General features: G+C 38.0%; 1 protein-coding gene and 1 long non-coding RNA gene across 2 annotated transcripts; one reads left to right on the top strand and one right to left on the bottom strand.

Moving 5' to 3' along the window:
• Positions 1-1010: 1010 nt before the first annotated feature.
• LOC103468141 (uncharacterized) lies at positions 1011-15893 on the top strand. The gene is made up of 5 exons (XM_008415009.3): positions 1011-1312; positions 1590-1682; positions 8021-8180; positions 8351-8474; positions 14922-15893. Exons 2-5 carry the CDS (start codon positions 1590-1592, stop codon positions 15622-15624), a joined length of 1080 nt encoding a protein of 359 aa, XP_008413231.2. The 5' UTR covers positions 1011-1312; the 3' UTR covers positions 15625-15893.
• Positions 2426-3369, bottom strand: LOC145552445 (uncharacterized). Its single transcript, XR_014088503.1, has 2 exons — positions 2712-3369; positions 2426-2623 (listed from the first exon to the last, which is right to left on the bottom strand). It is a non-coding gene; the product is annotated as an uncharacterized LOC145552445 (long non-coding RNA).
• Positions 15894-23231: the final 7338 nt, after the last annotated feature.

Here is a 23231-nt window from a genome sequence, read left to right on the forward strand (position 1 = left end):
ACACAATCCCCCAGATACTCTTTGTCCACTTTGACAGTATAGCATCACACAGTTCACACAGAATTTTATTTTAAAGATACAATAAATTACAACTATCATGGTTACAGTTTCTGAAGAAGACCGTGATGTTGGCATTAATCATTGCCTGACAGTAAAGATTAATGATTGCGAGGACTTTGATGAACAGGACTTTGAAATTAGACGTGCAGTAGCTCTCCAGTCTTATGTGGATCCCATTTTTAATGAATAACTTAAAAAAAGAAAAGAAATAGCTTCAGTTAGTAAGAACGGAATTTTGTGTATTTATGTTTATAAATCTTTGACCAACATGGTCTCCACTGGGACCATGTTGGTCTCAGTGGAGACTGGGACCAACATGTCCCAGTCTCCAGTCTGCACATTTGTTTATAAACAAATGTTTATAAACAAAGATGTTTATAAACATCTTTGTTTATAAATCAAAGATGTTCAGTTTTTTTTTAATCAAAAAAAAAGAATTTTTTAAAAATTAAAATTCAGTTTAATCAAACTGAATTTTTAAGGTTTAGAAAATTATTCTAAACCTTCTTTTTGCCTGATCTTTCATTTTGGTGACACTCCAAGATAATCACTGGCCCCCATTTAACCCTCTTTCAAAACTTCCTGGATGCACCCCTGCTCAGCAGGAAGCATTTAATATAAGCTTTAATATGCAGGCGTAGGTACCTGTTCAGTATTTTTGAATATAACGCACTAAATTAAACTAACTGAAGGCTTAAACACTGCGGGTAAATATTGTTATTTCAAACTCTTGTTTGCTCATTTTAATTACATTTGCAGGTTAGGAACTTCGAGAGAGATGAATGTATAGGACATCTATGCTCTCAGTTTCATGGCTTGTTTTTAACCACAAATGAGAATGGATGGCCAGATGAAGCGCATGCCAGTGCGTGTGATGTAATGCACGCACTGGCATGCGCTTCATCTGGCCATCCATTCTCATTCTCATGCACGAGGAGTTCCACAGCTCCATAAATCCGTGCGGGATGGAATGGATGACGAGAACTAAAACTAAATTCAATAAATTAGACTCTGGTGTTTGTCAGATTAGTTTGAGGCGGTGCGCCTGCCCGTGTGGAACCACGGTGATAGGCTAAAGATGACATCACCCATAGCTGCTCTATTTGTGGAAAGAGGATGAGCTCATCACTTAGAAGCAGAGCAGAGTCAGAGCAGCCAGTTTCCAGGCAGCTGCTGCAGACTGTGAGTTTGTTCATCAGCCTGCAAACAGAGAGGAGGCTTCTGCTCCCACAAGAGGAAGACGCTCCACACAGTAAGCAATGTTTGTTTTAAAAATAATCTTTGCGCATGCGGGAAATGACCAGCAGAACAATGACTATTTATAATTTGCTTGCTGTTTAAGATAGCTACAGGAAAAGCTCAATAATTCTCCTTCTGATCCAAGAAGGAAAAACGTGAATTGCGTCATTTATTCATGCTACTCATAATCCTAGCGACTAAGAAGATGATGCATGAATAATATTCTGCTTTAAAAAAAAAAAAAAAAAGAATAAATGCCACCATTTAGCTTAGATGTTGTGACACTGCAGATGGTCTGGTCCCGAAACGCAGAGGCAGAGCGACCCCAGCTGTCCGTCATCCTGCCGTGGCTCTACCTCGGAGCGGAGCGCGACGTGACGCAGGTAAGAACCAAAACAACGATTCTGCGCAGTGCCTGGTGCCGCTACTAGCGGCGCATCCACAAAGTTCTTAGAGGGGTCCGATCTAGGTTTTCGCATCCACCTGAATAATGTGTAGTTGCGCCACTGCCGTGACTGATTAGTTTTTCAAGAACAATCTAAAACAGGACTTAATCAGTTAATAAATAGCTTTTCCCCCATTTCATATTGTTTCTGAGCTGTTCGCCCCAGTAAAAAAAATGTGTGCTTTAGTATACTAAATTTGAACATATTTTAGCATACTTTGATTGATGTACTTAAACTACTATTTTGGAACAACTAATTTTGTACTTAGTATACTTTAGTAGTACTTAAGTTGTATAAAATTACAACTTTTAGTATACTTGGTATACTTAACCATACTTTTTTGGAACAACTTCAAGTTGTACTTAGTATACTTAAAGTATACTTTTAAATGTAATATTCAACAGCTTAATTTTTATATTGAGTGTACTAATTCTGTCATAGAATTATATTAAAAATATACTTTTAATATATTTTAAATATACTACTAATATATAAGTAATGTATTTAAATTACACTTAATTTTTATTTTTGATTTACTGCTATTGCTAATAAAGTACAATTTTAATGACTCATAAGTCTTTATTCATACTTTGTACATTACATGCATAACTACACTGCAGTACTTACATTGTTCTAGGCTACAATTATATGGAAAGATTAATTACACAAGATGCCCAAGGTAATTCAAATATTTTGTTTTATTACCTACATTTTAAAATTGTCAAATTTTTCTCACAACTTTATGAACTTTACATAAATTATCAGTTTACACATCTGAAGTGAACACAATGAACATGACAATTTAAGTGTGACAATAAAACATGAAAATGAGGATCAACGACATTCCCATTCACTGCACCACTGCACCTTACGGAAACCTACAAAAAAGAATAATAGAGCAATTAAACAGAAAGCATTTGTATTTAAAGAGAACAGAAAAATGGCAAATAAAAAAATAATACTTACAATTTTAAGACTTGCTGTGGACTCGCTGTGTATGTGACATCATAAGAACTGATGATGATTGGGACCAGATGCCTGGGTTGGAAAAACATTTCTGGGTGTCTTCTTTGCCTGTTTATGTTAGAAGTAGAAAAAAAATAGTCAGCAATGTCATAGAATCAGTTGATGTTGGCATTAACTGTGAGGCTGTTTTAAGTGTCCATGATCTGAACACACTGATCCTTGCAGGGTGGGGGGTGGGGTGGAGTGGGGGAGGCTGGTGGTGCCCATCTCCAGTAGTCATCAGATAATTTTTTATTGTATGCAATTTTAATAAATATTAAAAGATTATTAAGGCACTTAAAATTAATACTTTTTAGGTACTTAAAAAGTATGCCTACAAACATTAAACGCACTAAAAGACAAACTTCTGCAGAAGTAATTAATTAATTTTATTTTGTAATCAGATTGTTGCGTGTTGGAGACTTCTGCCCAGCTCCCTCTTGAAAATGAGATCTGGATCTCAACTGGGTTCACCTGGTTAAATAAAGAAAATTAAGGCATACTTTATTAGCCTAAAATTTACACTGAGATGTAATTTTAAACATACTGAAAATAATAATCTAAAGTAGTGTTAAGTGAATTAAAAAAAAATCTATTTTGAGCATATATTTTAAAATATACACAAAATATATTTTAAATATACTTGAGCAAGTGTATATTTGCTAAAATATATATTTTGTTCACTTAAATTATACTTTTATTTAATATATTAAAAGCGTATTTTGGTACAATTATGTTTAAAGTTCTAATTTTGAATATATATATATATATATATATATATATATATATATATATATATATATATATATATATATATATATATATATATATATATATACTTTTGTCATATTACCCCCAAGAATTTAAAACTACTTTCACCCCTGGTCTCGCCTGGTCTTAATGTCCGATTAAATGAAATGACTAAATAATAATGATAGATATCTGATTTACATTTTTTAAAGCCAAAAATGTAATGGCTGAAAGTTGCTTGACTCCATCTTGTGCTGATTGCTTTGCATGTGAAATTTTTGCTGACCAACATGAAGTAAAAAAAATAAAAATAAGAATCATATACATAATTGCAGTATATATAAAAGATGCTATACATGCCATGTCTAAAATAGTCTGATTCTAATATGTTCCTTCTATGGGTTGTATTTACAGTAAGCCAGTAATCAGCTATATTAGACAAGGATTGTGTCTAACTCTTAATCTTCACCACATACAGTACAGACCAAAAGTTTGGACACACCTTTTCATTCAAAGAGTTTTCTTCATTTTCATGACTATGAAAATTGTAGATTCACACTGAAGGCATCAAAACTATGAATTAACACATGTGGAATTATATACTTAACAAAAATGTGTGAAACAACTGAAAACATGTTTTATATTCTAGGTTTTTCAAAGTAACCACCTTTTGCTTTGATTACTGCTTCGCTCACTCTTGGCATTCTCTTGATGAGCTTCAAGAGGTCATCACCTGAAATGGTCTTCCAATGGAGTTCCCAGAGATGCTTAGCCCTTTTGCCTTCACTCTGCGGTCCAGCTCACCCCAAACCATCTCGATTGGGTTCAGGTCCGGTGACTGTGGAGGCCAGGTCATCTGGCGCAGCACCCCATCACTCTCCTTCTTGGTCAAATAGCCCTTACACAGCCTGGAGGCATGTTTGGGGTCATTGTCCTGTTGAAAAATAAATGATGGTCCAACTAAACACAAACCAGATGGAATAGCATGCCTCTGTAAGATGCTGTGGTAGCCATGCTGGTTCAGTATGCCTTCAATTTTGAATAAATCCCCAACAGTGTCACCTCACCAGCAAAGCACCCCCACAGTATCACACCTCCTCCTCCATGCTTCACGGTGGGAACCAGGCATGTAGAGTCCATCCCTTCACCTTTTCTGCGTCGCACAAAGACACGGTGGTTGGAACCAAAGATCTCAAATTTGGACTCATCAGACCAAAGCACAGATTTCCACTGGTCTAATGTCCATTCCTTGTGTTCTTTAGCCCAAACAAGTCTCTTCTGCTTGTTGCCTGTCCTAAGCAGTGGTTTCCTAGCAGCTATTCTACCATGAAGTCCAGATTCACACAGTCTCCTCTTAACAGTTGTTGCAGAGATGTGTCTGCTGCTAGAACTCTGTGTGGCATTGACCTGGTCTCTAATCTGAACTGCTGTTAACCTGCGATTCCTGTTAACCTGTTAACCTGGTGACTCGGATGAACTTATGTCATAAACAAAAACACCAACAACGCTCGAGCTTTATTTGCTACTGTTGACAGGCTCACAAATCCTCCAATGACGTTGCCACCTGAACTTCAATCTAATGCCGCCTGCAACAAGTTTTCAAGTTTCTTTTTAGAGAAAATTCAAAAGATCAGAGGATTAATCTGCACATCCACTCCAAAGACAGTACCAATGCTGTGTCCAAACAAAACAAATGCAGGAAAAATGAACCAATTTCAGCTACTTAATTATAAAACCCTAGAAGAAATTATGAGTCAATTAAGCTCTGGTTCCTGCTGTCTGGATGTCCTACACACACATTTCTTTAGCAACAACAGGCAGGACTTTCTTAATGATCTGATCCAAATGGTAAACTCATCGCTCTCTTCAGGTGTTTTCCCCCAGGCTTTGAAAACAGCAGTTATCAAACCACTGATAAAAAGAACAATCTAGACAAATCACTACTGCAGAATTACAGGCCGATCTCCAACCTCCCATTCATCAGCAAAATTATTGAAAAAGCTGCTTTTAAGCAATTAAATAACTTCCTAACAATAATGAATCGCTTTGACTCCTTCCAGTCTGATTTTCGGTCTCACCACAGCACGGAGACGGCCCTTGTAAAAGTGTTCAATGACATCCATATAAATACAGACTGTGGGAGAACCACAGTGCTGGTTCTGTTGGACCTCAGTGCAGCTTTCGACACTGTTGACCACGACATTCTACTGAATCGACTGGAGAGTTGGGTCGGACTCTCCGGTCCAGTTCTCCACTGGTTTGAATCTTACATAAGAAACAGGGATTTCTTTGTTTCAATCGGAAACAAAGAAATCATCAGAGAGATCAAAGGTCACATGTGGGGTACCCCAAGGTTCAATCCTAGGACCCCTTCTTTTCAACATTTATATGCTCCCACTGGCTAAGGTTATAACAGGACATAGGATTACCTACCACAATTATGCGGATGATACACAGCTCTACATCACGATGTCACCAGGTGACTCTGAACCCATCCAATCACTGAACAGATGCTTAGAACAGATCAATGTGTGGATGTGCCAAAACTTTCTCCAGCTGAACAGAAACAAAACTGAAGTTATTATCTTTGGACCTAAAGAGGAGCGAACCTAAATCAATGAGCAGCTTCAGTTATTACAACTAAAAACCAGCGATCAGCCCGAAACCTGGGAGTAGTGATGGACTCTGACCTGAACCTTCAGAGCCACATTAAGACAGTCACAAAGTCGGCCTTCTATCACCTGAAGAACATCTCCAGGGTTAGAGGACTGATGTCTCAGCAGGATCTAGAGAAACTCATCCATGCGTTTATCTTTAGCCGCATTGATTACTGCAACAGCGTCTTCATGGGTCTGACTAATAAATCAAACAGCTGTAGCTGATCCAGATGCTGCTGCTCGCGTTCTCACTAAAACCAGGAAGATAGAGACATAACACCAGTTTTAAAGTTCCTACACTGGCTCCCTGTAGCTCAGAGAATAGACTTTAAAAAACGGTTTAGCGCCACAATACATTAAAGATCTGTTATTGCTGTACCAACCGTCTAGACCCCTCAGATCTTCTAGTTCTAGTCTGCTCTGCATCCCCAGAACCAGAACCAAACGAGGAGAAGCAGGATTCAGTTTCTATGCACCAGATTTGGAACAAACTTCCAGAAAACTGTAAAACAGCTGAAACACTGGGTGCCTTTAAATCTCAACTTAAAACCCACCTGTTTAGAGTTGCTTATGGCTAAATTAGGGTTAGAGTGTGGGTTTTGATATCTTCCATGTTTTTATGTCTTTAATGTTTTTAATTTCTTTTTTTTTCTTTTCTACGTTTTAATGATGTAAAGCCCCCCGGAAAATGTCCCAGTTAAATGACGTTTAAAGTTCTACAGGGTTTAGAGTCCCAGTTGACGGCATTCAACTAAAAACATAGAGGTTGGAGTCCTTGTCAAACGGTGTTTTTGACTAAAGTCCCTGAGGGTTAGAATCCCAGTTAAACAACGTTTAACTGAAGTCCTAAAAGGAGTGCGGGTTTTAATGTTGTCTTTTTAAAAAAAAAAATCTCTCTTTCTCACTGTTTATTCAATGAAATGCCTTGCTGCTGAAATGTGCTATACAAATAAAATTTGATTGATTGATTGATTGATTGACTTATCCTCCGCAGCAGAGGTGGCCCTTGGTCTTCCTTTCCTGGGGCGGTCCTCATGTGAGCCAGTTCTTTTGTAGCGCTTGATGGATTTTGCGACTGCACTTGGGACACTTTCAAAGTTTTCCCAATTTTTTGGACTGACTGACCTTCATTTCTTAAAGTAATGATGGCCACTTGTTTTTCTTTACTGAGCTGCTTTTGTCTTGCCATAATACAAATTCTAACACTCTATTCAGTAGGACTATCAGCTGTGTGTCCACCTGACTTCTGCACAACACAACTGATGATCCCAACCCCATTTATAAGGCAAGAAATCCCACTTATTAACCTGACAGGGCACAACCTGTGAAGTGAAAACCATTTCAGGTGACAACCTCTTGAAACTCATCAAGAGAATGCAGAGTGTGTGCAAAGCAGTAATCACAGCAAAAGGTGGCTACTTTGAAGAAACTAGAATATAAGATGTATTTTCAGTTGTTTTACACTTTTTTGTTTAGTACATATTTCCACATGTGTTAATTCATAGTTTTGGTGCCTTCAGTGTGAATCTACAATGTCAATAGTCATGAAAATAAAGGAAACTCATTGAATGAGTAGGTTTGTCCAAACCTTTGGTCTGTACTGTATATTTTTAGCAATAAATAAATGAATAAATGAATAAATAAATAAATAAATAATCAACAAAAATAGAATTCCAGCCTCCCCACATTTTCAAACAAGTAAACAAAGACACACAGAGGAGACACCAAATCTACCCTAACTTGGTGTTTTGGAATTTCTCATGTTTTGATGGAGAATGATGTGATTGTATTAAGAAAATGCACTGAAGCAGTTTTCTGAATTAAAGTTCAGAAAAAGTAATATTAGAAAATGTGTGTGTTCAGGATCGACTGACCTCTCTGGGTATTTCCTACGTGTTGAGTGTGAGCCGCTGCAGCCCCCAGCCGTCTTTCCTGCCTCGCTCCAGATTCCTGCGTATTCCCATCGATGACTCCCTGTGGGATGACCTGCTGCCCTGGATCCCCCAGGCTCTCAGCTTCATAGGTCAGGTCCGCCTCCCCCCCACCTTTCTCACCCTAAACATCTGCTTCATAGTTTTCTTTGTTGTACTACCATGTTAATGCTAGCAGTTGACTGGTTCTTCAGTCTTAACTGTGCTAGTTGGATTAGCCATGCTAATATGAGGGTTATGTGCCATGGTGTGGTGTGTGCAGATTCAGCCATGTCCTCTGGGGCCTCGGTGTTGGTGCACTGTGCTGCAGGAATCTCCCGCTCCCCGGCTCTGGCTGTGGCCTACATCATGTACAGCCTGGAAATGGACCTGGACCATGCCTACAGGTACAGCACACAGGCCTTGAGCTTCAATTAAGTAGCACTATCTTACTTTAAATGCCTGAACTATGTGTTTTGAACAATGTCCCCAGATAACACACGATGTTAAATAAACGTTGAAAAATAGTTAGAATCGTTGATTTTTGGTTGAAGTCAACAAATGACGATGGATCAACCATCAAACAACCATCCAAGCAAACCGTTGAAACTGTGTCATTGAATCAACGTTGTTTTATGGTTGAAATCTGATGACTGAAATGCCGAAGTCTGATTAATGGTTGATTTTTGGTTGAAGTCGACAAATGACGGTGGATCAACCGTCAAACAACCATCCACCTCTAGCCAAGTAACCAACATTGAAACTGTGTCATTGAATCAATGTTGTTTTGTCGTTGAAATCTAATGACTGAAATGCATTTGTCTGTTCAACATCTCATGAATGTCAGCTGTTTTGCCGCACCCCTTCCCCTCCTCCTCCGCGCTCTGGGTCAGGGCATTTTCGTTACTGAGCGGGGGGGTTATCATGTTTTAAATTAAGCACTGAAGAGGATAGTCGGTGCTGATTCCTTTCTGTACATTTTCTTACTTGTTCATAACAATTCTCACTGACTGTTTGCTTGCGATATATTGACACAAAAACATCTACAACTTACTACAAGGAGTGGAGCGGTCCACCCCCACCATTACATGAGTGGGATGGCCCAAACACACAGCTGCTTCGCTGTTGGCTTGTTGGCAAAAGATGTTAATTCAATGTTGAATTATTATCACAAAGGTTGCATGTATGGTTGAGGTCAACAACTGATGGTGGATCAACTATAAAACACACTCTAAAAAGAAAATAGTTGAACCAATTTAATTGAATTGCTTCTGTAGGTAACAAGCAATTCAATTAAGTTTATCCAACTGAATTTATTAAATTTATCCAACTTAATTTATTAAGTTTAACCAATTCAATATATTATAATCATCCAACTCAATTTGTTAATTTATTAAGTATGTTTAAGATAACAGATTTAAGTCAGTCTTACTCAAATCATTTAGTTTACTTCAAAAATGGTAAATAAACTTACATAGCACTTTTCCAGTCATTTTGACCACTGAAAGCGCTTTACACTAGAGTCACATTCACACATTTATTTAATGCACAGATCAGTTGGGGTTGAGTGCCCAGGGGTCACATTGACATGTGGCAGGAGGAAGCTGGAATTCAACCGTCAACCTTCCGATCACGGTGGCTCAGTAGGGAACCTGTCCCTGGTTAGCTTGAGTCATTGTGTCAGACGAGGGAACTTTCTTTCAAGTAAAGTCAAAGTGAACCCAGTGTGTTTCAGCTCTGGTCCTCCAAGCCTTGCTACTTTTAGGCATTTCCCTAATTCAGCACACATGATTTTAATTGATGTCTGATTAACAGGGTTTTGCTGAAATGAAAACACGCAGGTCAGTTTGCCATGAGGACAAGGTTTGGGGAAGAACTCGTGATCTAAATGTTCAATCAATGTAAGCTGTTTTTCACACCCCTCTACACACACACCTTTCCCCCCACCACCCACCCCTCACCTGGGCCCATCTACCCCTCAATCTCCTCCCCCTTTCCACTCTCCTCCCCTCCTCCTTGGGCTCTGGGTGAAACAATTTTAATTTTAGGTGAGGGTTTTAAATTTTCACATTTTATTTTGTTAAAGATTTTTTTGGCTTTAGTGACCTTTATTTGATAGTTAATTTACAAGAAAGGGGGAAGACATGCAGCAAAGGTTGCCAAGGCCGGGAATCGAACCTGCGACAACTGCGTCAGGCACTATGGCAGGGGTGGCCAACTCCAGGCCTGGAGGGCCGGTCTCCTGCAACTTTTAGATGTTTCTCTACTTCAACACACCTGAGTCAAATAATAAGGTTGTTAGCAGGACTCTGGAGAACCTGCCTGAACAGAAGAGGTGATTCAGCTATTGGATCCAGGTGTGTTCTACCCCTCTTTACCCCCTCTCATCCCTTCTTCCCTCCCCCATCCTTGAGCTCTGGGTCAGAACATTTTATTACTAAGTGGGGGTTAATCATGTTTCAAATTACACACTACATGTTGAGAACATTGGGTTGTGATTTCTTTATGTACATTTTCTTACTTGTCTGTAAATATTATTACTGACTGTGCATAATGTGTTGACACAAAAACATCTACAAGTCTCTACTAGGAGTTGTACAGTTCGACTCTCACTTTTTACACTAGTGGTTTGTCCCAACCAAACAGCCACTTTGCTGCTGGCTTGTTTGCAACCAGTTTCTGAATTGAATTCTCCTCTGAGCAGTTTTATGGTAAGTTTTTCAATATTACTTTGATCTTAAATGTGTTTATTGAAAAATAAGGGCATTGTTTTGTGCCCATAGTAATCCTGGTTATTTTGGGGCAAAACAGATATTTTTAATAATTGAGGTCATGTCTCATTTTGCATTATTTTCATCCTGCCACCGCTCCAGGCCTAAGTATGAAATCCTGCAAGATTTTGTGAGATTTGAGTTTTTAAAAATAGGGCGGGGCCTATTATTTGGTCTGGGAGAGCATGTGGTGGACAAGGAAGTGTAAGGCTGGCTGCTCCAGGTGGGCCTTAAATTGTTGTGAAAGTAATCACTTGTTTTTCATTTTTTAGTATGATGTGCTTAGATGTGACTCTATTACAGAGTCACATCTAAGATTGTCATGCAATCATCTAACAACTGAGTTAGATGATTGCATGACAGTCTGCAGCCATCAAGAAGTGCAGAAGGTTGTTAATCATCCACAGATTCAATCCAGGTGAGACAGAAAGGAAACACTTAAAACGTGTAAGGCAGGTGAAACACAGAACTAAACCTGCTAATGACTGATTCAGTCTGTTGTTTCTTGGATTGGCAACTGGTTAAACTGAACTGGTCTATTATTACTGGTGTGGGATCTTTATCAGCACGTGGACATTTTGTAATGAATTTAATAAACTTATTTGGAAATATTTGTAGTTGATAGAAGATTAAACCAGCTATTTGATGGAAGTTTATTCTGTATAAATTATAAATAATTTTTTCCAACTACAGTATAAATCACCTTTTGCTCTATTTATCTGTCTCTGGTGTGTTAAATAAACCCTGATCCTCCCTGAGTTTTATCTTTAGGTTTTCTGATAAACAGCCTTTATTTTAAATATTGATTCCCTCATTTTAACATGAGTGCAGCATCATAAATCCTACACTAGACTGCAGCTTCATAGGTAAATGTAGTTGTATAAGTAAACATTAAGATAAATGTTAATTTTTATCTTAATCTTTCATTAACAGTGAGTGTACATGGGGAACTATATGGTTTGTATTTTTTCTCAGACCTGTAACCAGTACACTGTTTAATATTTCAATGTCTTTCAGAACTTTTCAAATGTTTATCATCTTTCTAACCAGCACCTTCCTCACTTTTATTTTTGTGTTTTTCAGCCGTTGCTCTGCGGTTTGACCGAGAGCTGATTCTTGAGGACTGCAGTAAAACTGTCAAGAAGTGGCTTCATTACACGCCAGAATGAGAGGAAGACATCACAAGGAATCAAAGTGACGCCAACCAGAGTCAAACTGGGGTTACCACAACTTGTACCGTTTCCCTGGTTCATACAGTACAAAGCTTAACCTCATGGACTCTGTTCTTCTGTGGACAATAGACTGTTATTCTGACTGTCAAAAATGAGTCAAATATGTTTAAAGATCTGTCCCTCTTTTCTTAAATAAAATGTTATATCAAACATATTTTGTCATTTTTAAACTTTTGTACACAGTTTACCCATAATCTGCCAATAATATGGTGTTTAACACCAGTGGAGAAACTTTTAGTGGTATGTTATGTAGACTTATCAGACCTAAAAATGTACATAAATCTTTAGCTTTCATTCAATATGAAATCAACCCAAATCTGCATGTCGATCCACATTCAGATGATGGTTGAATCAACATTGACTCGTAACTGATTCAATGTAAAATCAACAGAAATATGCATGCAGATCCACAGTCAAATGAGTGTTGAATCAACATTAATTCAAAGTAAAATAAACATTCAATGTGCAGAACCACATTCAGATGAATGTTGAATCAATGTTGATTCCTAACTGATTCAATGCAATATCAACACAAATATGCATGTCGATTGACATACAAATGATGGTTGAATCAACATCGATATGTCAGTTATGGTTGAAACCCTAACGTTGATTCAACATACAAGTCACCCACCACTTTCAATGTTGTTTCAATGTCAGCGTTCAACGTTGATTCAATGTTTCTGGCTGACATTGATTCAATGTTGTTTCAATCATTCTGTGCTACCTGGGTCCTTTGTCCGACAACGAGGAATATAGTGACAATCAAACATCTTACAGAAGTTCAATCTAGGAGCCACTGCTGCACTGGTGACGTTTCATTCGCAGGCAAAATAAGTTCAATTTCCCAAAAAATCTTGGAGGTTGTTTTCACAATTTGTCCCAGTTTAGCAAGCACACAAAGATCTTTCCATTGTTTCCTAATGCTGCTCTTGTTATGGTTTAAAAAAAAAACAAAAAAATTTACTTACAAATGAACTCTGCAAATAACCCCCCAAAAATAGAAATTAAACTAATATGATCCTGGGTACAATACCCACTAATAGGGAGTTGGTTGGACCTCAAATCCTCATTTTACCAGACACAGTTAAGAATTAACACAGGTACTGCTTGCAAATTACACACATTTTATCTGGCACACAAATTCACTCACAGCTGCCTTGGATTAAGGGCTGAAGTAAGCAGAGAGTTTTATTTTGAAAAGGAAAAAAAATTCTATGCTGTTGGAGGAAACTTTGGAGGGCATTTTATTCATGTTCGTGGAGTATAAACCTATTGCAATAAGCAATTTATTACATCAAATTAAAATGATCTTGATAATATCCATTTAGACTATTAATACTTTTTGAAGGGCAATCTTGTTAGAGAGACTTCATAATCCGTTTTTTGCATTGCTTTGGTTGTGTGTAGATTTAATTTGCTTTTAATTTATTGATGTTTGGTTGTTGTGTTTTGTTTTGGATATTTCAAATATCTTTCAGTTCCAGTGTAGAGTGTTTGTACAAAAGTGTAGAGTGTTTGTACAAAATTAAAGTTTATTGGTCTTTGAGAGGCAAACTTTGAACATGGCCTGAAAACAACATTATTGTTTATAGCAATTGTTTCTGAGCCAGTTTATTGTCCTGTAAAATATGTTGTCATGGAGTAACAATTGATTTTAAAAGCTGTTTTTAATGTCAAGCATTTAGCATCTCCTGAACAGAAGCAGAATTTGGACTTTTCTAGGCCCACACCATGCTGAGTGGAGCTCCATTCTCTCTGCTCTGCGCAGTCTGTCTAGTTACGTTTTTCTGTTTTTTCTTTTTCAATTATGCTGTTATTTACAGAGCAGATATGAGTCATTATGTGGTCCACCAGTGGTGTAGTCTACATTTTTTATAGTGGATATTCTACATTTAGATGCAAAAGTTCACCAGTTAGTGTCATGTAATCAGTCATTTATTTAGATTTTTAACCATATATAAACACTGCATGTAACAAACTTTGTACAGCAGTTGGCTTAAAAAGATGTTGTAGGATTTATATAAAAACATAATTTTGTCCACATTTTAAATTTTCTTTTGCAATATGTACAACAATTCTTGTGGAACAGTACCTTGAGTGGAGAGTTGTCTGTTCTTATTGAGCCTGATGGCTGAATCTTGAAGGAGGGAGACCCACTCCTCAGATATGGAGATCCTCTTGTCTGTCAGGGCATTGGTTGACATGATGCACATTCTGCAAGGAAATAAACATCATAGTTGTAAAATGTCAAAAGTTTTCCCTAATACCTCTATTAATAGCTTCTACTGCTGGATCAACTCTAAAATTCACAAATTACGTAACTTATAAGTAACTTATTTACACTAATACTAACTAAAATCTGAACATATTAGGCTATAATATATAATTCTGCAGTTTTCAATGACTGTCCCGTATGACAAGAGCAACACTATAAATGTTTGCGAAACATATATTTTTATAGATTTATTTAATGAGCTAAATTCTGACTGATTCTCACTCTACACAGATATCACTGCATTTATTCTATGGATTAATCTGGTGATTTATCAGATAAAAAAATACATCGGAAAGGTTACAGGAGCTCACATGTAAAAAAGTAACAATCAGTCTAACCCAGGGGTCCCCAAAGTTGGTCCTCGAGGGCCGGCATCCTGCATGTTTTAGTTCTCTCCCTGGTTTAATGCACCTGGATCAAATGATGGCTCGTTAGATGGCTTAAGAGGAACACTGACAAGCTGAAAAGGTTGTTACTTCCACCAGGGAGAGAACTAAAACGTGCAGGATGCCAGCCCTCGAGGACCGACTTTGGACACCCCTGTTCTAACCCAAATCTTTTCTGTCCCATCAGGTTTGTAAAAGAGCGTCGGCCCTCCATTTCCCCAAACTTCAACTTCCTGGGTCAGCTGCAGCACTTCCAAGGCATCCTGAACCAGAAGGCGTCCAGCTGTGATATGACCAGGCAGCAGCAGGAGAATCAGCAGCCGTCCACAAAGGACAGAGGGACCGGATTACTGCGCAGTCAGAACAGGAACCACTGTGTCCGCGCTGCCACAGAAGACTCAATAATTCAGACGAGAAAATTGCTCTTAGACGACAGCGGTAACAAGCGAGGACCTTGGACCTTTGACCTGACAGCGTGTCAAAACCAACAATGCAACCAAAAGCCATGCGACGCTCCAGCATCGAGCCTCTGTGAGTCCAGAGAACCTCTACCAAAGTGCAGACAACTACAATTCAAATCAGGTTGTACTTCTCTCCTGGAGAAGCGTAAAAGTCTCACGCTCTCGTTGACGCCCTTGGGATTCTGCCCGCCCTCTTTGGCGAGCAGCCACCCACAATCAGTGACGAAAGCGTCCCTAGTCCACAGCGTCCCTCACCCAGAGCGGAGTCCCCATCTCGGTGGGTGCAGCCGAGCTGAAGAGAAGGAACAAGGCCTGTTATCGCCGTCCAGCATCACTCTGAACAAGCTGTTTAACTGGGGGGAAAGAGTGCTTCTGGGGTTGGTCCACCCGGTGAAGATGGGACAACCGGCGCTGCCCTATAGGTGCTGAGGTTGCAGAGGGGAGCAACACCTAACCGGTTCTTGTGCATGTTGATCAGAACAAAACTGACAACACAGGATTTACAGAAATACCGAAGGAAACCATTGTCTTCTATTTATATATTTATTGAAGAATTGATTCTAAAAACTATTCTTGTCAAGCGCTTCTTGTTTGGTACATACTAACATTCGACAGCTCATGTTTTGCTTTGTAAGCTGCTGCAGTTTTGAAAAGTATGTGGCGTAACATCTTGAAATAAACAAAAGATCACACTGAAACCCAAACTTGTTGCATGTTTTTATTAGTGGAAAAACTTAAGTTTGCATCATCAGCAGCTCAAATATCGTTTCAATCTGGGAGTTTTTCATGGTGATTTTTGAGGTACAAGTGTTAATTCAATTACTTCTGGGCAATAAAACAGAAACAGAAAATGTCAACCAGCATAAAGATAGGCTTTGACATGTAATAAGACAAACACTAAATGGGATATGAGGGGTTTGCTGGTATTTAATCTTCTTTACTACTGTATATGATCAAGAGTTTACTGTTCTCTGGACTTGACCTGCTGAATGTTCTGCTTGTTTTAAAAAATATTGACATTTTTAAAGACTTGCTAATGGAATTTGTTCTTCAGTATCTTGCTAATTCAGAAAGTGTTAACTCAAAGTCCTGCCATTCTGAAGTTAATATAAATCTTGTTATATGCTTGGTACTTATTTTAATTATAAAAATAAAAGTTAATTTTTATTTGATTTATAAACTAAAAGTTTGTATTGTACACCAGACTTTTATTCTGAAGCCAAATTATGAAAATTATTGAAATAACTCAAAACAGAAAACGTATGTTAGAGCTCTAAATTTAATGCAGTTATGCCTGTTCAAAATGATACTAGTTTGTGGGTTCACTCTTTGAGGCTGCGGGCCCACCACGATTGGTTCCCTGCCCATATTTAGGTACCTCAAAGGGTATGCACGCTCACTCGAGATCAGGGACCACCTTGAGCAACAGGGACTATCTTTTATGGTTGGTGTATGGTGTATATGGTGTGCTCCAGGGCGTCACCTCTTGGTATGTATGTGCTGAGTGTGCTGCGTAGAATATGACTGGCATATTCCAGTGGGTGCAGTTGCTTCGTCTGAGCTGGGCCCAGATGGAGCTTGTGGTGTTTTGTTATGTTGGTGTTCATAATCATAGGAGGAGGAAATTTGGGAGTGTTAGTCACCGGAGGAGGGGGTAGGGGTGGTGGGGGTGTGTGTGTTGGTTTGTGGGGGTTGTGTGTGTGGGTGGGGGGGTTAGGGTTAGGTCAGGAAAGGGTATGGTTAGGTTAAGGGTTCAGAATTGGTGAAGGTTTAAGGATGTGGGAGGGGGGGAAAGAGAATGGGGGGAAAAAGGTGGAAAAGAGTATGGAGACAAAATTGGGGGGGGGGGGTTGTGTTAGGTTTAGGCAAGAAGGAGGGTGTGGTTAGGTTAAGAGTTAAGGATTGGTCAAGGTTTAGAATAGGGAATAGGGAGGCAGCGGTTCTCCATCCAGCCAACAGGTGGCAGCGGCTCTCGTTCCAGACACCAGGTTGCAGCAGCTCTCCCTCCTGACACCAGGTATCAGGAGGGAGAGCTAATTTTACTCTAATTATGATAGTTATTCCTGTTCTTTATTTTAGTGTTCTCTACTGAAAGCTTAATTTTAGGACAATTTGAGATGTTTAAGTGTTGTGAGTGTAAACAGGGCTTCAGGTCCCCTTGGTTTGTTTAAGTGATGTAGATGCAAGCGGGATTCCAGGTTCCCTTGGTTTGTTTAAGTGATGTGGATGCAAGCAGGATTTCAGGTTCCCTTGATTTGAGATGTTGTGGGAGGGTAAGTTTATTTATGGTCAGAGTTTGAGTGGAGCGCGCTGTTTGTAAATGATGGGGATTGTTTTTTGGTTAGTTTATTTTAGGCTACTCTCTTTTATTGGCCTGGTTTTTATAGTGTTATTAGGGTCGAAGCAACTGAGTTATTTCGGCTCTAATTCGTATCTTAAGTCTGAGCAGAATTTCAGAACTCAATCATCAGTGGTGTCTGCTGGCTCAAGCGGACGTTTCGGCCGTGTTTATCATCATTTCTATTCTGTGTTTTTCTTGACGTCCTCGCCAAGCAGCGGCCCCTTAGGAGTGATCAGGCCCCTCCGTGTCCAATCAGGAGGTCATTTTCAGCTACTATGATGCTCCTTTGTAGAATAATCCACAGAAAATAATTGAGCTCTTTCTCAGTGTCAGACATTTAATTTTTTTCCGCTACACCATCAGCTGTCATCGAACTCAGCTAACAGGTGTTATGCCCAGAAACACATGCCTGCCCAAAATTGCATCCCCTGTCGCGGGAGCACGCATTGCTCTAAGCTCTCGCATATTGACAAGAAAACGGACTGAAATATGACAGAAGAAGAATTTTTAAAGATATTTGTAACATTATCACATTTCTTAATCATGTAATCCCTAAAAGGGTGACTTTTATTTAGCAAATTACTTGACATAAATACGGTTTTTACACCTTTATTGACACATATGAGTCAAACTTTTTTCAGTCTGTGTCTGTTGTAAATGTTCTCCGCAAATGGTTTGAAATTCTCTGCTCTGTCATTTGATACCATAATAGCTTAAAAGCATTACAAAACTGAGGCCCATTATGCAGAACATTTTATATCATGCTTAACTTTCTAGTCTGTTAATGTAGGAGGGAATGCATTTTAATTTATGAGCCTTAAAATATTTGCATGTGTGTTGTTATTAAACTTATAGCATTATCTCAGAGAACAAGTGTCTTTAAGTAGAAAATGTGAAAACATTTCAGCTCTTTATTTCCCCCAATTAGCACAGCGATGCATTTTTTGGCAATATGTATTTTGAGCGTGCCAAAATATGCATGCCCTCTCTATTTTCCTCAAATATTATTATAGCGATTTAAAACTTATACCAGCAGTTCTTGGAACTACTCTGATTATGTAGAAAAAGTTGTTTCACTCTTAACTCTTTAATTCTTCAAGTTAGCACAGGGATCCATGTTTTGGCAATATGGATTTTGAGCCTGCCAAAATATGCATCCCCTCTCTATTCTCATCAAATATTATCCTAGTGATTTAAAACTTATACCAGCAGTTCATAGAACTACTCTGATTATGTAGAAAAAGTTATTTCTCTCTTAAATCTTTATTTCTCAAAGTTAGCACAAGGATGTGTTTTCGGGCAATATGGATTTCCAGCCTGCCAAAATATGCACCCCTCTCTATTCTCCTCAAATGTTATCCTATTGATATAAAACTTATTTCACTCTTAACTCTTTAATTCTTCAAATTAGCAAAGGGATGCGTTTTTTGGCAATATGGAATAGGGTTTAGGATTCAAGCTATCTCAATGACCTTCCCCATCTGGTCCAACGACTCAGTGGTTAAAAGGAAGGTCAAAGGAAAATGCACTGGCCGTCGCACATCGTCAGCGATTCTCCGATCCTACTGGAAGCAACCGACCAGGAATTAGTGAATATCATAATTAATGAAGAACAGACTGTTGTGGAAACAGCACCTAGAACTAACCAAATCTTATAAATTGCTAAGTAAGTTAAAAAATTGTTGTAATAAGAGAGGAAAAACATTGAATTTAGTGGATAATATGTATAAAGTGTGTACAAAAAATTATATCCAAGAAAATGATTAGAAAAATTATGGAAGAAACTTATATACATATATAAATAAAATATATATACATATATACAAAACCACACACACACACATATATATATATATATGCAAACACACCGACATGCAAACAGTTGTTTATGGTCCTAGAATTATTTTTACCTCCTTACATGTCAGGCACATGATGTCGCCTTCTCAAAAAACGAGCTACCAAACAAATATTGATGATTAAGAATAAGCTTTATGTTGACAAAACCCAATATCAGCTTTAGTAAACAAATAAGGATCTAAAAATATTCTCTATGTTGTTATTTGACCATTTTGATTTTTATATTTACAGATCGCATGTGACAGATGCAACTGGTGGTACCACCAAGGCTGTGTTAAATTCCCACCAACCGACACAGACTACTGCAGTGCAATGTGCATATAGATGTTATGTTTGCACCAACATTCTTTAATTAATACAGTTTACAGTAATCATTTGTAGTTTTAATTTTTAATATAAGTAATTGGTTTTATAAAAAGGTTGCTGTTATGAATATTCTTTTGTTGAATTTAAAAAGTGATGTCATATTTATGTAAGACCAAAATAAAAATTATTTGTACATGCTATACATTTGTCAAGGTTGCATATAAAATGTACTTCCTTCAGTATCTTTGCAATAGTGATAATAAAGAAATAAACTTTTTCTACATAACCAGAATAGTTCCATGAACTGCTGGTATAAGTTTTAAATCAGTCGGATAATATTTGAGAATAGAGAGGGGATGCATATCATGGCAGGCTGGAAATCCATATTGCCAAAAAATGCATCCCTGTGCTATCTTGGAGAAATAGAGTTAAGAGTGAAATAACTTTTTCTACATAATCAGAGTAGTTCCAAGAACTGCTGGTATAAGTTTTAAATCGCTATAATAATATTTGAGGAAAATAGAGAGGGCATGCATATTTTGGCAGGCTCAAAATCCATATTGCCAAAAAATGCATTCCTGTGCTAATTGGGGGAAATAAAGAGCTGAAGGGATTTCACCCTTTCTACATCATGACACTTGTTCTTTGAGCTAATGCTATAAGTTTCATATCAACAAGACGGATGCAAATATTTTCAGGCTCATAAATTAAAATGCATTCCCTCCTACATTAACAAACTAGAAAGTTAAGCATGATATAAAATGTTCTGCATAATGGGCCTCAGTTTTGTAATGCTTTTAAGCTATTATGGTATCAAAAGACTAAGCAGAGAATTTCAAACCATTTGTGGAGAACGTTTACAACAGACACATTTACAACAGTAATTTTGTAAATATTTTTCTAGGAATATAGTTTAGTACAATTGTGACTTTTTTTTCTATCTGGAAATGTAAATGTTGTCTCTACCCCTTAATTAGTCCTGGTAGGAGCCAATCCTTTAAAAGCCATGTGGTTTAGAGCAGAGGGAGACTCCTGTGGGTTGAATTCATGTCATGCTGTGATGCTGTAGTGAAATGTTTCTTAAGAACTACATAAAGGAAGAAATTCAGAGCTCTACAATTTCTGGATCTTGTCTGATTTTTTTATTGCAAACCAACACTACCTTTTAAGGAGACCTAGTGGTCAAGGGGTTACCCAGCTTGAGGTTGTGTACAAGTTCTAGTTAGGTAGAGGTTGTTGAATTAAAATGTTAAAACTTAGCATTCTAACTTGAGTTTCAACTCAACTCAAGTTAAAACATTTTAACTCAAGTTTTAACTTTTCATTTTCTCAGCTGGTTTGGTCACATGAGCTGCAGACTAAGACAATCTTTTAAGAATACTTTGAATGGCAGGTAAATAGTGATGAAACCAAAAACAACTCTATCTCAACTGTTTGCTGAAAGAACATGGAAAACGGCAAGAAATATTTTAGCAGAGAGCATCCATCCTTGTTTTTGTCAGTTTGAACCTCTGAGCTCATGAAAGCGTTACTGTTTCCTCTGGCAACTAAGAACATCTATTAGAAGTTATTTATTGGCAGCGCAATAATTATTCTTAACCAAACTAAATGATGTCATTTAATTAGCTCTACATTCTTAAGAAAATTAAAAAAAAAATGTTTTATAAGATATTTTATCTTTTACTGGCAAAAGATAAATTATCTTTTATCTTTTGCCAGTGATGCCGAAATTAATAGTAAATGATAAAGGCGTTGTGCTATTCTGATTTAGTAATGTAATTAGATTAGTTGTGTTACCACAGCCAATGTGGGGTCTACTCTTCCATTATGTCTATGATGCAGACCCTGAATTCGGACACAGACTGCCAATCTTCTTCTTTTTCGTGTGAGAGGAGGGTGCATGGAGAGCAGAAGAAGAGCGAAAGAGAGAACGAGTGTTTAATTGCTATCTTTGTGTTTTTTCTTACTGTTTTTTCACTGGGTGTTTATGTTAATTGTTTAGTTGTGTTAGTTTTGTCATGTTTTTAGGGGTTTTTTGTTTGGGTTCAGGTGTGGCCGTCAGGCGTGCCTGGCTGGCCGGTGTTATAGATCAACTGGTGGCTAAATCAACTGGTGGTGGCAGCTGGAAAAGACTGATGTTTCTGTGGGTGTGGCTTTTTAGGACCCCTTTACCGAACCAGGAAGTAATGCGATAAGCTTAAAGAACTACAAATCTTTGCAAAAATCCTATCCGATTCCGTAAAACAACCATTAAGATCTCGGGAATAACTAATTAGAAAGACTTTACTGGTCTAATGTAGTATGTTGCCTTTTTTTTTTAAGTTCATCTTCAAAACCATCAAAACATGTAAATTACGCAGAACTTGTTCTGACTTATGTGTTGCGTCAGAGGTTGAAACTCGTCAAAGGAAGATTGAAATACATCTCGATTTGGCATGACCATATCTCAAAGCAATTATTAATCTCTGAAAGCCGACATAAATGTTAAAGAGCCTTGGGATTAAAAATGAAATGTTTAAAAAGATCGACTGGCTGTGTAGTTTTTCCACACATTCCTAATATTGTGATATTTCAAATAGGTATCCACAGAAACTATAGCAAAATCTTTAACTGTTTCTGTAATGTTACACTTTATTTCATAGCTCATTTACACTTCTGTCTTCACATGGCTACGGCAGATCTATGTGGCAGTGTCATTTCTTCCTTATTGTTGATATTTTTTCTCGTAATTTAACTAAACGTCTATTCTTTTCATCAAGTGACCGTAATTTGGGTTGTCTTGGAGTTTTTATCGCAACCTGTGGGGTTTTTCCTGTCTGGGAACGAGAATACGACCTGTTGAATGTGACAGGTAGCCAATCAAAAAGCGCGGTGACGTAAGAACAGAGGGGAATCCCTAACAGCTGACATATCGCGCTACTGTGTCTGGTGGATATCGGAGATGATATGTGGAAATGTTTATTATTAAATCTAAAGGTCATTATTATGTTTATTCAGTTAAAAATGTTAACTATGAAAAAACATATCCACCTCCAAATCATAGTGCAGCAAATAGAGCGGCTTTTCCCGTCGTCTTTCATCCACCGACTTTTCTTTTTGTTACGTCTTTTATTCAAATGAGTCCACAAACTATAACTATTGCTTCTACATCGTCATCCGTGTTTGGTTATTCTAAATTCCCGCTATGTTGGGGGGTTTTACTGGATTATCCTCTGGAATCGGGATGTTCGTGACTGGAATCAGTTCGTGTTGCTCCTGTCTTGGACACATGAACCGATCGAACCTGTTGTACTTTTATCAGCTCTGTGGTCACAGAGGTTTGGAGAATCGGGCAACAATTCTTAAATCTTTCCGTCTAAACCAGACTTAAGACTCACAAGCTCTACTCATCTCCTCTCGACCACTGCCCAAACGCTCTGACTCTGGTAGCTATGGTAACGTTTACATATCCCTTCAAAATAAGATACAGATGCGCCACAAAAACTAACATTTTACTTTTGTGAAAACTTTAACTCATGATACTGACTAACGG

This window comes from Poecilia reticulata, chromosome 8 (assembly GCF_904066995.2).
Source record: "Poecilia reticulata chromosome 8, P_reticulata-male-v2, whole genome shotgun sequence".
Lineage (NCBI taxonomy): Eukaryota > Metazoa > Chordata > Actinopteri > Cyprinodontiformes > Poeciliidae > Poecilia > Poecilia reticulata.

Coding starts and splice junctions, on each gene's coding strand:
- LOC103468141 (XM_008415009.3), top strand. CDS start 1,590: ATGGTCTGGTCCCGAAACGCAGAGGCAGAGCGACCCCAGCTGTCCGTC. Junction 1,683..8,020: donor CGGAGCGCGACGTGACGCAG/GTAAGAACCAAA, acceptor GTGTGTGTTCAG/GATCGACTGACCTCTCTGGG. Junction 8,181..8,350: donor CCAGGCTCTCAGCTTCATAG/GTCAGGTCCGCC, acceptor TGGTGTGTGCAG/ATTCAGCCATGTCCTCTGGG.